We start from the raw sequence: 14,597 nt of genomic DNA, 5'->3' as shown, positions 1-14,597 counted from the left end.
TGCCCAAAGAATTAGAGCTTCTACTTTTAAAAATCCACCTTTCCAGAAACAAGTCTCTCACCATTGCCGCTTGTTATAGACCCCCTTCAGCCCCCAGCTGTGCCCTGGACACCATATGTGAATTGATTGCCCTCCATATATCTTGAGTTCGTACTGTTAGGTAACCTAAACTGGGACATGCTTAACACCCCGGCCGTCCGACAATCTAAGCTAGATGCCCTCAATCTCACACAAATTATCAAGGAACCTACCAGGTACAACCCTAAATCTGTAACCATGGGCACCCTCTTAGATATCATCCTGACCAACTTGCCCTCTAAATACACCTTTGCTGTCTTCAACCAGGATCTCAGCGATCATTGCCTGCGTGTGTAATGGGTCTGCCCCTCACCACCCCTCATCACTGTCAAACGCTCCCTAAAACACATCAGCGAGCAGGCCTTTCTAATCGACCTGGCCCGGGTATCCTGGAAGGATATTGACCTCATCCCGTCAGTAGAGGATGCCTGGTTGCTCTTTAAAAGTGCTTTCCTCCCTATCTTGAATAACCATGCCCCATTCAAAAAATGCAGAACTAAGAACAGATATAGCCCTTGGTTCACCCCAGACTTGACTACCCTTGACCAGCACAAAAACATCCTGTGGCGTTCTGCATTAGCATCGAATAGCCCTCGCGATATGGAACTTTTCAGGGAAGTCAGGAACCAACATACTCTGTCAGTTAGGAAAGCAAAGGCTAGCTTTTTCAAACAGAAATGTTCATCCTGTAGCACTAATTCCAAAGAGTTTTGGGAAACTAAAGTCCATGGAGAATAAGAGCACCTCCTCCCAGCTGCCCCATGCACTGAGGATAGGAAACACTGTCACCACTGATAAATCTACGATAATAGATAATTCCAATAAGCATTTCTCTACGGCTGGCCATGCTTTCCACCTGGCTACCCCTACCCCGGCCAACATCTCAGCCCCCCCCCCCCCCCCCCCCCCGCTTCTCCTTTACCCAAATCCAGACAGCTGATGTTCTGAAAGAGCTGCTGCAAAATCTGGATCCATACAAATCAGCTGGGCTAGACAATCTGGACCCTCTCTTTATAAAATTATCCGCCGCAATTGTTGCAAATCCTATTACTAGCCTATTCAACTTTTTCGTATCATCTGAGATCCCCAAAGATTGGAAAGCTACCGCGGTCATCCCCCTCTTCAAAGGGGGAGACACTCTAGATCCAAACCGCTACAGACCTATATCTATGTTACCCTGCCTTTTCTAAGGTCTTCGAAAGACAAGTTAACAAACAGGTCACCGACCATTTCGAATCCCACAGTAACTTCTCCACTATGCAATCTGGTTTCCGAGCTGGTCATGGGTGCACCTCAGCCACGATCAAGGTCCTAAATGATATCATAACCGTCATCGATAAAAGACCGTACTGTGCAGCCGTCTTCATTGACCTGGCCAAGGCTTTCGACTCTGTCAATCACCACATTCTTATCGGCAGACTCAACAGCCTTGGTTTCTCAAATGACTGCCTCACCTGGTTCACCAACTACTTCTCTGACAAAGTTCAGTGTGTCAAATCGGAGGGCCTGTTGTCCGGACCTCTGGCATTCTCTATGGGGGTGCCACAGGGTTCAATTCTTGGGCCGACTCTTTTCTCTGTATATATCAATGTCGCTCTTGCTGCCGGTGATTTTCTGATCCACTTCTACGCAGACAACACCATTCTGTATACATCTTGCCCTTCTTTGGACACTGTGCTAACAAAGCTCCAGACGAGCTTCAATGCCATAACACTCCTTCCGAGGCCTCCAACTGCTTTTAAATGCAAGGAAAACTAAGTTCATGTTCTTCAACCGATTGCTGCCCGCACCCCCGCACCCTCCCGCCTGACTAGCATCACTACTCTGGGCGGTTCTGACTTACAATATGTGGACAACTACAAATACCTAGGTGTCTGGTTAGACTGTAAACTCTCCTTCCAGACTCGCTTTAAGCATCTCCAATCCAAAATGTAATCTAGAATCGGCTTCCTGTTTCGCAACAAAGCATCCTTCACTCATGCTGCCAAACATACCCTCGTAAAACTGACTGTCCTACCGATCCTTGACTTCTGCGACGTCATTTACAAAATAACCTCCAACACTCTACTCAACAAATTGGATGCAGTTTTTCACAGTGCCATCCGTTTTGTCACCAAAGCCCCATGTACTACCCACCACTGTGACCTGTATGCTCTCGTTGGCTGGCCCTCACTACATATTCGTCGCCAAACCCACTGGCTCCAGGTCATCTATAAGTCTTTGCTAGGTAAAGCCCCGCCTTATCTCAGCTCACTGGTCACCATAGCAACACCCACCCGTAGCATGCGCTCCAGCAGGTATATTTCACTGATCATCCCCCCAAATCACTGAAGCTGGAGTCTTATCTCCCTCTAACTTTAAGCATCAGCTGTCAGAGCAGCTTTCCTATCACTGTACCTGTACACAGCCAATCTGTAAATAGCACACCAAACTACCTCATCCCCATATTGTTACTTATCCTCTTGCTCTTTTGCACCCCAGTATCTCTACTTGCACATCATCTGCACATCTCACTCCAGTGTTAATGCTAAATTGTAATTATTTCACCTATATGGCCTATTTATTGCCTTACCTCTCAACTCTTCTACATTTGCACACACTGTACATACATTTTTCTATTGTGTTATTGACTGTACATTTGTTTATATGTAACTCTGTTTTGTTGCACTGCTTGGCTTTACCTTGGCCAGGTCGCAGTTGTAAATGACAACTTGTTCTCAACTGGCCTACCTGGTTAAATACAGGTGAAATACAATGTGAAAAAAATAGAGGCCTGAGTTCCAGACTTTGACCATTCAAAGCGTATTTTCCCAGTCGGGGTTAATTTGAGTTCCCAGGTGTCTGTAACTCACTGAAGCCAGATTTCCCAGTTCTGAGTAAAAACATTTTTTGAGTGTGGCAGAAATGGCCAATGTAGAATTTTTATAATTTTAAGCTTGGAAAAGAGACCCTTAAACCGAGAATTGGGACCACACACGCACTCCACTGAATAGCAGGCTAGTGATTGCTTTCCAATGCTTGCAGTTAGCCACTCATTTTTCAATTTGCGATTTCCAATTTGTTGTGTAATGTTAATTTGCAATGGCCTGTGATACTAGTTCAATGAAAATAGTGCCTTAGTCTTCCAGTAAAGTAGCTAGCAGACCAAACCATGTAGCTACAATTCTGTTTGTATGACTTAATTGCTATGAATAGTGATGTCACTTGAAAATTGGACATTTTTAATAACACTTTAGGGCGTGGCACGAGCAAACGACACAGACTTTGGCCAATGATCGTGGAAAACGAGTTATGTGCAGGCCAAGAGCCAATCAACCGCCAGCAATAGGCTGCGATTCACTGTGCGTGGAATCTGTAGCTGCTGCATGTGCAAGCGAGCGAGTAGTAGGAAGTGCGTGTCTAGCAGAGTTGAAGCAAACTCTGTGGTTGAAGTAGCGAATATTGGCGTCGATGTGGATTAATATTACTAGCGGATAAATTACTCAACCATACCATAGTTGTGAGGTGGGGGTTGTACTATAGGCTACGCTTCAAGCTTTCCCGGTGGCATCTGGGAGGGAGAGTGCTGTGGCTTACTGTTTTTTGCCGGGGACGACACGGCGTGGGTTAGCTAAGGTGGGCCTTGCCTGGGTATATGATTGACCAGCTAGCTAGATAGCATCTTCGAATAATATAAAATCAAGTGTTGTTAACCAACACTAGCTAACAACTTGCACGTTTTTCGCTGTGAATAGCAGTTTGACAGCCTCCTGGGCGCATCCTGATCCGAAACTGCTTGGAGTATCGCTCACACTAGCTAACGTTACAGTAGCTAAATGGGTGAGTAATCAACATCTGCTTCATAACGTCATTTAACGTAAATATAAATTAGACAGACGTCGACATAGTAGCCCACAAATGCCAGGGTAGGGTATCGTAATTAGCCAAGCTAACGTTAACTAGCAGAAACATTTCCTTTGGGAGCATCAAACTAGAAGACCGCACTCGGTGGCTCTAGCGTTGGATTCAAAGGAGTAACGTTAGGTGGGGTGAACATAGAGAAAACGGGCAGCTAGCGGTTCACATGCCCATCGTAGCCTATACTTGTCAGACGGAGAATCGCATTATGTAACACGGGCATTGCTAGACAGAACCTGCATTTGACAGCCATAAGCTGTAATTTTTGGGGACGAGCTGCGTTTGTTTCAGTTTGAGCCTCCTTGTAACGTGTGGATTTTTTTGCATTGATTCCTCAACTATAGATTATGTAGTTAACCACATGCATAGCATACATGTTATGACAGCCATACTACTTGTTTACTAACATAGTGTACTAAACTGTCTGAAGCGCAGAGATGTTTATCATCCATCTCACACTGTTACGCAATAGGCCGGCGCACACACACACACGCCGTTTTGTATTACTGTCCTTCTGGGGACCAAAGAATTGATTCCCATCCTAAATCCTATTTTTCCTAACCGTAACCCCAACTGTAATTGTAACCCTAAACCTAACTCCTATCCCTAAAATATAAATGTTCCTTATATGGACCTGCAAAATGTCCCCACTTGTCTGAATTGTTCATGCTTTACTATCCTTGTGAGGACTTCTGGTACCAACAGGATAGTTAAACAAAAACACAGAGACAGACTGACAAATCAAAATGTTCATGGCCAATTAGTAATTGTGTGCTTGACATTTAGTAAGAAATGCGCTGACTGAGGATGCTATCTCTTAGTGTAATGTACTTACTCCCATTTTAACCAGAATAAATGATTTCAAGTGACTTGCATTGGACCGTTGAGGATGTACTGTACTCTTGTCACATCAGGGTTTTTGACTATTCCAGAATTCTAGGGTATATGTTGAGCCTCCATTGCTGTACAAGGTGCAATCATATGATACTAGCCTTCAGAAAATGTTGCGTGATTCAGCAGAAAGGAGGTCCGATGGACCCATCCATCCACAGACACAAAACACAGTATCTCTATAGGACAGGGGTGCTCCAGCAAAGCAGAAACACACTTAGGTCATTGCATTTATCACGGTCGTTCCACCAAATTAGTACCTTTTTAGCATCCCTTTTGATATTTTAAGTAAAAATTGTGCACCAATATTGAATTTTAAAAGCTGTTATATTGAAGTGGCCTTTACCATAGACCACATGGAACATTAAATCTGAGTGGCCAAAATTCTGCATTTTGGCATGTCCTTCTGTGCGCCCTCTGTGACATCTAGGAAGATTTTACCATTGTAAAACTCTCGTTGATTTCAGTCATTTCTGAAGATTGTTATTGATTTAGTGATTAATTTTATCGCACAACGTCTGTCCTTCATTTTAAGTTCAACCCTGTTATGTGAACTGGACTCATTTTAGTATGGTGAAACTACTACTTAATTTTTCTTTTTCAAAAGAATCATTGAACATGTAATAGTCAAATCATAGTATAAAACTCAGATCTGGTATTACACTTTTTGGCAATTTTCTGGTGGAAAACTGAGCAGGTCGATCATAACGTCAACCCTGTAACCCGTAGATAGACAGGCAATTAAAAACTAAACAAAAATACTGGCAGTTCTCTACTTACCCACAGTTAGATTAACTTGTGGATACCATTTCTATGTCTCTGCTTCCAGTTTGAAGAGGTAGTTTGGCAACTGGAAGTCTACAGGTACAGTAGCGTGCGCTAACTTCCTTCATACCGCGTGCAGAAATATAAACATCCATGGTATCCACGTTTTTTAAAACTACTTTAAAAAAAAAAAAAATTATCCTACTCTGGATAAATAGAAACACAGCTTCATTGCCAGTCTCGCAGTATCCCTTTTAGCATTTTTTTGTTTTGTTGTGAAGTTTGCATTCAATTGCCACTTCCTGTTGCACACAGCAAGCTTCCATTCCCCCTGTCACAAGAGGAGTTAAGGCTAATTTACTGGCCCATTGCAGCCGTTTTGTCTCAATCTCAAATTATTTCTGGGTAACAATTAAGTACCTAACTGATTGTTTTCAATTAAAATGGTCAAAATAAACAGCTTTTTGGCAAAGAGCAATTTCTCAAGCAAGAATTTAGCTAGGACTGTCTGGGAGTGGTCTGAGTTGGGAGGGGAAAACTGAAAATTAGCTGTTATTGACAGATTTTTAGAACTAACTAATTAATCAGCTGGTGACCAGGCATGCTAAACCTCCATCCCACAAACAGGTTTACATTTCAGACAGTCTTTTCAAGTAGCTCTTACACTAAAAGGGGCGTCATCGTCACAATTTCAGTATTATCCCAACCACATAGTGTGGAAATGTGTATATAAAACACTGGAAAATGTATGTTTTTGACTGCACTTTTAAGATAACCTCCAACCCTGTTAGTCAACCTTGTTTCTTTATTTGGCACGTAATAGGTACAGTTGAAGTCGGAAGTTTACATACACCTTGGCCAAATACATTTGAACTCAGTTTTTCACAATTCCTGACATTTAATCCTAGTAAAAATTCCCTGTCTTAGGTCAGTTAGGATCACCACTTTATTTTAAGAATGTGAAATGTCAGAATAATAGTAGTGATTTATTTATTTAATCACATTCCCAGTGGGTCAGAAGTTTACATACACTACTTGGTAGCATTGCCTTTTTAAATTGTTTAACTTGGGTTAAATGTTTCGGGTAGCCTTCCACAAGCTTCCCACAATAAGTTGGGTGAATTTTGTCCCATTACTCCTGACAGAGCTGGTGTAACTGAGTCCGGTTTATAGGCCTCCTTGCTCTCACACGCTTTTTCAGTTCTGCCCACAAATGTTCTATAGGATTGAGGTCAGGGCTTTGTGATGGCCACTCCAATACCTTGACTTTGTTGTCCTTAAGCCATTTTGCCACAACTTTGGAAGTATGCTTGGGTCATTGTCCATTTGGAAGACCCATTTGCGACCAAGCTTTAACTTCCTGACTGACATAACATAATTATGACTCACATAATTTCCCTTCCTCATGATGCCATCTATTTTGTGACGTGCACCAGTTCCTCCTGCAGCAAAACACCCCCAAAACATGATGCTGCCACCCCCGTGCTTCACGGTTGGGATGGTGTTCTTCGGCTTGCAAGCCTCTCCCTTTTTCCTCCAAATATAACAATGGTAATTATGGCCAAACAGTTCTATTTTTGTTTCATCAGACCAGAGGACATTTCTCCAAAAAGTTCGATCTTTGTCCCCATGTGCAGTTGCAAACCGTAGTCTGGCTTTTTTATGGTGGGTTTGGAGCAGTGGCTTCTTCCTTGCTGAGCAGCCTTTCAGATTATGTCGATTATAGGACTCGTTTTACTGTGGATATAGATACTTTTGTTCCTGTTTCCTCCAGCATCTTTACAAGGTCCTTTGCTGTTGTTCTGGGATTGATTTGCACTTTTCGCAACAAAGTACGTTCATCTCTAGGAGACAGAATGCCTCTCCTTCCTGAGCGGTATGACGGCTGCGTGGTCCCATGGTGTTTATACTTGCGTACTATTGTTTGTACAGATGAAAGTGGTACCTTCAGGCGTTTTGGAAATTGCTCCCAAGGATGAACCTGACTTGTGGAGGTCTAAATTGAACATTTTTCTGAGGTCTTGGCTGATTTTCTTTTGATTTTCCCATGATGTCAAGCAAAGAGGCACTGAGCTTGAAGGTAGGCCTTGAAATACATCCACAGGTACACCTCCAATTGACTCAAATTGTCAATTAGCCGATCAGAAGCTTCTAACACCATGACATCATTGTCTGGAATTTTCCAAGCTGTTTGAAGACACAGTCAACTTAGTGTATGTAAACTTCTGACCCACTGGAATTGTGAAACAGTGAGTTATAAGTGAAATAATCTGTCTAAGCAATTGTTGGAACAATGACTTGTCATGCACAAAGTAGATGTCCTAACCGACTTGTCAAAACTATAGTTTGTTAACAAGAAATTTGTGGAGTGGTTGAAAAACAAGTTTTAATGACTTACTATAGTCATTTTTAAAAATGTTAACCTCCTGAGATGGGGAAACAACATGTTTTTTTAATTAAGTTGAACATGCGCTCTTTATAATGTTGGATGAGGTTACACGACCAAAAAGGTGCTAATTTAGTTGAAGGACCCATTAATCCTTTTGATTTAAGTAGATGAGTAGAATTGTCAGTAGGCTATCTTGACTCCTTGGAACAGAAAGCTAGGCTTGACTGGCCCTGTCATGTCTTTATGCAAACATTGCCTGTGTGTTTTATGACGTGTGATGAGAACACTTGACCCGGGCCTCATTGGCTATAAGGAGGGACCCTGACAGATACCATCATCTGAAAGGCAAGAAAAATCCATTATAGAATTGAGGCCAGCCTGGAAAAAGAAAGTCTCGTTTGACTGGTTTTAAAATGTCATACGATTTAATCCTAATCCTCACTGCACACAGGAGAACACCTGCGGGATGGGGAACGTCAGGGTCTTTGCTTTCTGTCTCTGTGTGTCACCGCATCTCCGCTTGGCCCCGTGCAGCCCAGAATCCAATTAGCTGAGCACTGTAACAGCTCCAGACACCAAAATCTGTAAATTATTAGTTGGCCCAGCATACCAGGTGTACTGTCTAGACACAGAGAATGTCCATTACGATAAGGACCCATCACAAAGTACTGGCGGATTCCAACATGACTTGAACTCATATTTTATTGACATGTTGGTGTTTACCCAGTGAGTATGTTGACGCAGTCGTAATGGTTTGATACCCGCTGCCTAGAGCTGGGACAATAAACCAAACATTTTAGGCACCGGCCACTTATCGTGGACATTTTGCTCATGTCGTTCATTATGATAAATAACATATAGGACTCTACTAGAGAAATGTGAAGTTTGAAATGAAATACGTTTGCTAATATGGGTGTTTATGAACTTAATGTTCAATTTAGCGTTATGAAAAAAAAAAATATATATATATATTTTCTTTTAATGCAAAACAGATTTTTGTCCATATTGCCCAGCTCTACCGCTGCTACGTGTCAGCTGTGCCCGAGGTTGTGGAGCTCCTCAGGGATGAGTTCTACATCCGCTCATGTCCTGATTATACTGGGGCTCACCACTGTATGACCCCTGGACTGTCTATCATAGTGTTTTGTCTAGAGCTACCATTTGAGAGGGAGAATGAGGAAGGGAGGATGCAGCACAGGGCTGTGTGCATTCTTATTTAGTCTGAGGAGCCAAAAGGCTTAGACAGTCAGGGGAAATCTTAAATTACAAAAATGATGCATGTTTTCAGGACAATTTGTCATGTCATGGGTCTCCCTTGATTTTGTAATACTGTTTGAGTCACTCCGATAGCGTAAGAACAAATCATAAGCCATGGCAACATTTTTTAGAATTGAAGGAAATTGGCTTTAAAATGGCAAAATTGTCTCCGCGGCCAAGTTATATATATTTTTTTACGATTGTCAATTGCCGACTGTGCCCAATACCACAACCTTGCCACGCCTCCCATCTAAGCCCCATTTTGACCAAGAAACAATCCTGCTGTCTGTCTGCCTTGCTGTGTAATAACGTTACTAAAACAGGGATTATAGACTACTTGTTTTGAGACCCATTTTTATTCAGAATTCACAAAATGATGGATGGGGGATTTAGTGTCGCCTACATGTCTTCTCGTATACCGTTTTACTGTGTGATATGATTTGTGGTTGCTCTATACTGTATGGCCCAAGGTAGTTGTGGTCAAATCTAACATCCAGCCCTAGTGTGTGATTTAAAAACATTGAATAACATAGGCTACCTTAGACCGAGGAGTAAATTGACAGGTTAGGACGAGTGCTCATTCACCTTTGCCCTTTTCCCTCCTCTCCCAGCAGATAACCTGAGCGAAGCGTTGAAGAAGCTGAAGCTAGCCTCAGCAGACAGCGCCACAGACAATGTGGAGAGCTGCCTGGACTGCTTGCTCAAAGCACTGGCCCACAACAGTAAGTTTGACCCACACTCCTCAGAGTAAGTGAAATACACAGTACAGGATGGAGGAAAAATGGAGAGCCTAGTTAAAGACTAATTGGAGAACAAAAAAACATCCTAGTCACCAGGCTCACATTTTGTTTTCGTACAAGGCCTAAGTAAGAATCTCTCAGTCAGTGTTGTTCACAAACTTGTCTGTCCTCCTTAGTTTGGGAAACGCAACCAATACAATATTATCACGTTACTTAAGTGCCGATACGGTATGTATCGCGATTCTATATGTATTACGATTCGATTCTGTGATTTTATTGCGATTCAATGTTCCAAACATATTGATCACCATGTCTGCTGCAGAGGGGAAATGGAGAGGTATGAGAAAACAAGTTTTGATCAGTCGTGGAAATAAAAGTGCTGAAAACGTTCTCTCTATTTAAAAACAAGATGGAGAACAAGCTATGAAGGAAAATACTAGAGTTTTGGTGCAAGTATAGCCAACTAGCGCAAAAAATATTGCAGTATTGTCATAACGATTAAAAAATATTGTCAGAAGTCAAATCCCGATATGTAACTATATTGAGCCCCTCCCCACCATCACTAATAACCATCTGCATGATCTGGCTCGGCCTATCAAGTATCTTGTTTTTGGAGCATTGTAATGGCCTAACTTCTGTGCTTTTAAATTCATCGAGTTGTTGGCTTTCTGCATCCTCTACTGTCTTTTTAGCTTTGTGCTCTGGTGTAGCTAGGTTTAATGTTCTACTGCACTTGGAAGCACAACCCCCCCCCCCACCCCCTCCTAGTCTCTTTTGGCACTGACAAGTGATGAGCGTGCAATAGTCTGTTTGGGTGAGGAGATGGCCAAGAAAACCAAAAGGCACACACTTTTGCCGATGCTACCTTTAGCCTAATAGTAAAAATCCAAGTGACGGTAATAATCATTTCATTGGTTAACCCTGCAGGTCTAAGGACTTAGATCGCAACATCTACTAAGCTAACATATGGAATTGTTTTAAGATGGTCATAAAATGTACTGTTTAAGCTAGATATTTTATCTTTTTAAATTAAACATTGAATTTGGCCTTTACTGCAATAGCCCATAGAAACTGATTGAATTACACATTTGTATATGACAAAACACAGTCAAAATGTATTGTAATGAATATGGTTTTGAAGTGCCTGTCATTTATCTGAGAGATAAGAAAACTCAGACATTTTTAGACCTGTTTGGTTACTTCACTTGTGGCACTTTTACTCCCTATGCACGTGGTGCTATTTTTACAGCCTGGTACCAGGTTACCTTCAGACGACTCCCCTTAAGCTTGTGTGCGTCGTAGAGAAAATTAACTGACATTTGTGTGTGTGAGAGTCTCCCCTTTGTAGCTCAAACGGTTCTGGTTTTAAAGACCATTTCCTTGTCTGGAGCCTCTTGTGTACAAAAACACAGCTTTTAGAAGCCTCATGTCATGGAATAGGCACACACGTTATAATGGCGGAAAGAGGGGATTGAGCTGCAGCGACTACAAGAACCGGTAACTTGCATAAACACACAGGGAGCTTTTCAACATGTGATGCCTATGGGCGGCGGGTGGCCTATGGGCGGCGGGTGGCCTATGGGCGGCGGGTGGCCTATGGGCGGCGGGTGGCCTATGGGCGGCGGGTGGCCTAGGGGTTGGAGCGCTGGTCCAGTAACCGGAAGGTTGCTAGATGGAATCCCCGAGCTGCCAAGGAAAAAACTGTCGTTCTGCCACTGAACAAGGCAGTTAACCCACTGTTCATAGGCTGTCATTGTAAATAAGAATTTGTTATTAACTGACTTGCCCAGTTAAATAAAGGTAAAATAAAAAATTGACTAAGAGATTAATAATCAGTTCAGGGCTGCACTGTCGTCCTGCTAGTAATTTGATTTATATGGGACATTTTCTGGAGCTTGGTTTAGGATGATCATAAATAACCCCAAAAATGGAATGACCTGGATGGGAAGGGATTATCTGCCTCTCCATGCCCAACTCACCTATTTTTCAATTAATCCTTCCTCGATTCCCTACCATCTTTCTACTGTCCTCTTTCTCAATAAAGCATTCGAAGGTCAGATGGGAGATACCTTGGATCTCCTCCAATATGGTTGAGAAAGGGCCAAGGGGATAGGATGCAAGGAATCAATGAAAGACAAATTGAGATAGAGCCCTTGTCTTTTTTTCCCAACTGTTCACCTCCTTTCTCCGCTCTTCCTCCTAGATGCTAATGCCAGTGAGAAGGTCCAGGAGATGGGCGTTCTCCCCCTGCTTCCCACCCTGCTGGCCCCACAGTCCTCCTGCACCCCCAAAGTAGCCAACATCATAGCCGAGGTGGCCAAAAATGGTGAGGCTCCCCCCGTTTGGTTTCTCCACACCTCATCTCATCCTCCCCAGGAAACATCATTCTCCTCACTTTTGGTTCCGCCGTCTTGTCAGTATACCATTTAATTTATTTTTTTACCTTTTTTTTATTTATTTTTTTTAACAACGTTTTATTATATTCTCAGCTTTGTGTGTATCTGTCATACAGTGGCGGTTTAGCATATATCTGTATTTGTTATTTAATTGTCATTATCTTAATTTTGTTAATTGAATGGGATTGTGATTCATCTAGTTGTGGGCTGATGGGGAAGATTATGGATGATTCTCTTACAGATGATCAATCTTAGACAGTCACTTATGGGTGATGATTCTATAGATGTTTGCTGTGTAGCCTAGATTGTGGTCTAGTCCCTGTGCTCATTTCTGTTTGTCCACGCCACTCCCCATAAGCAATTCTGCCTTTAGCCATTCCAACGGCAACAGATGGCTTCAGTCTTTCTAACAGAAGGCACCATAGGAGACCTGTCTGTTGGTGTTGCCATCCGTCTTGCTTTCCTAGACCGTAGTCGTTTTCACACAATGTCAGCACAGTGAATCATGCATTTACTTCCTGCCGTACTGTAGCTTGATCAAGGGAAAATGCACAGCAGTGTGTGGCTCATTTTGAGATTCAGGAACTCGTAAGATCTAGTTGAGGTTAGAACGAATCAATCAACCTAAGGCATTCATAACGCTCACAAAAGCACTTACTTAATAGACATGAAATAACATCTGCATAGTGTCCTATGTAAAGCTTTATACTAAGGTTGAGATTGGGCATTCAAGTAAGTTGATGGCTTCTTGACTTCGCTCCAATTGTAGAGAAGTCACACATTTTCTTGGCCACATGTTGGACTCAAGCAGTCTTCCATTGGCAATGTGGCAGATTACAGTATGGAGGCCTCTCAACTTGCATACTGCAGTTACAGCAACAACTGGGCCATACTAAGTGCTTTTAGAGTAATTTATGAGTGGGTTTCAGGGAAGGCAGGTGCAGAGTTGAAAGGAAGTGACTTGAGAGTTGGGGGAAGACAAGTCTAACATAATGAATGGCTCGCTGCCTGCTGATGTGCCAGCCTGAGACTTGGCACCAACCCGCTGGCATTTTATCTGTCAGAGGCCCCGGAATTGTCTATGCCCAGTCCACAGTGGAATGCTTACTGTGTAAAAGATACTGGACTAAAATAACCTTTTTTCTAGTGTTTAAAGTGTTTAAACACTTTTATTTCAAACCTAGTCAGTATTATGTGAAGGTTTTCTGTATTTGGCAGAACTTTAGGGCTGCCTTAAATGTGTTTCTGACAAAGATCCAGAGTTGTTTCATCCAGAGTTTATTTTTTATATGCGTTCATATAAAAATTGTCAAATGTGGATGCACTTAAGAAGCATCCAGTCTTCCGTTGACTAATCAATTGGAGTTTGGCACACACAGTATATTTCTGAGCAGATTGGAGGTTATAGTGAAATCCATTTCAATTCCAGTCAAACCAGCAAATTAACTGAAAATCCTCAGAAAATAACTGGTCCACTTTTCAGTCAATTTCAACTTGATTTTAAATGTCATCTCCTTAATCGAGACGGAATGGACCATGAAGATAGGAGTAGGGTGAAGTTTCCCCTAGACACTGATCATGGGTCATTTTTTAAATTTCCCCCGCTAATGGTTAAGATTAAGATTGGGGATGGGGAAGTTTATCCCAGGTCTGTACTGTTGGGAAACTTCACCCTGGAGCCTAATTGCTAATCCTGACTGCTTCCTCTCCCCTCCAGAGTTCATGCGGAGCCCCTGTGTGGAGGCAGGCCTCATCCCTCCCCTGGTGCAGCTGCTCCACTCCAAGGACCAGGAGGTGCTGCTGCAAACGGGCCGCGCCCTGGGCAACATCTGCTATGACAGCCGTAAGTTCATCCTGCTATAGGTCTCCCTCTCATAGGCTTCTCTTACACATTTCGTATAGGTTTCCTTTAAACATTTGTCATAGGCCAGTTGGAAAAGGACCCGGAATCGGTGTGTCTGGGTTCCGCCATAATTATTATAATTTATGGGAAGGGGAGGTCAACTTTATAAGGAAGGGGACTGCATCTTGCCTAGGTGTAATTATAGGGGAAGTACTGAATCGACTTTTCCTTTCAACTGGCCCTCCTCTCTTCCCTCCTCTCCCCTCCCAGAGGTGCTGAGTTGCATCATGCCGGGGAAACTGGTGTCAGGATTCTAAACCGGCTGTTAGCGTTATCTGCTC

General features: G+C 42.7%; 1 protein-coding gene across 3 annotated transcripts in view; it reads left to right on the top strand.

The window, feature by feature from the left end:
• Positions 1-3,451: 3,451 nt before the first annotated feature.
• Positions 3,452-14,597, top strand: part of LOC120049641 (rap1 GTPase-GDP dissociation stimulator 1-like) — a 43,338-nt gene continuing 32,192 nt past the window's right edge. For 2 of the 3 annotated variants that reach the window (XM_038995961.1, XM_038995959.1), the window contains exons 1-5: positions 3,452-3,693; positions 3,813-3,897; positions 9,889-9,999; positions 12,221-12,343; positions 14,131-14,256. In XM_038995961.1, the coding sequence (XP_038851889.1) occupies positions 3,894-3,897; positions 9,889-9,999; positions 12,221-12,343; positions 14,131-14,256 (364 nt within the window). In that variant the 5' untranslated portion in view covers positions 3,452-3,693; positions 3,813-3,893. The remainder of the gene's footprint in view (positions 3,694-3,812; positions 3,898-9,888; positions 10,000-12,220; positions 12,344-14,130; positions 14,257-14,597) is intronic. The other variant, XM_038995960.1, reaches the window with a different exon arrangement.

Source organism: Salvelinus namaycush, chromosome 6 (genome assembly GCF_016432855.1).
Source record: "Salvelinus namaycush isolate Seneca chromosome 6, SaNama_1.0, whole genome shotgun sequence".
Taxonomy (NCBI): Eukaryota; Metazoa; Chordata; class Actinopteri; order Salmoniformes; family Salmonidae; genus Salvelinus; species Salvelinus namaycush.
This window is presented reverse-complemented; position numbering and strand designations above follow the sequence as displayed.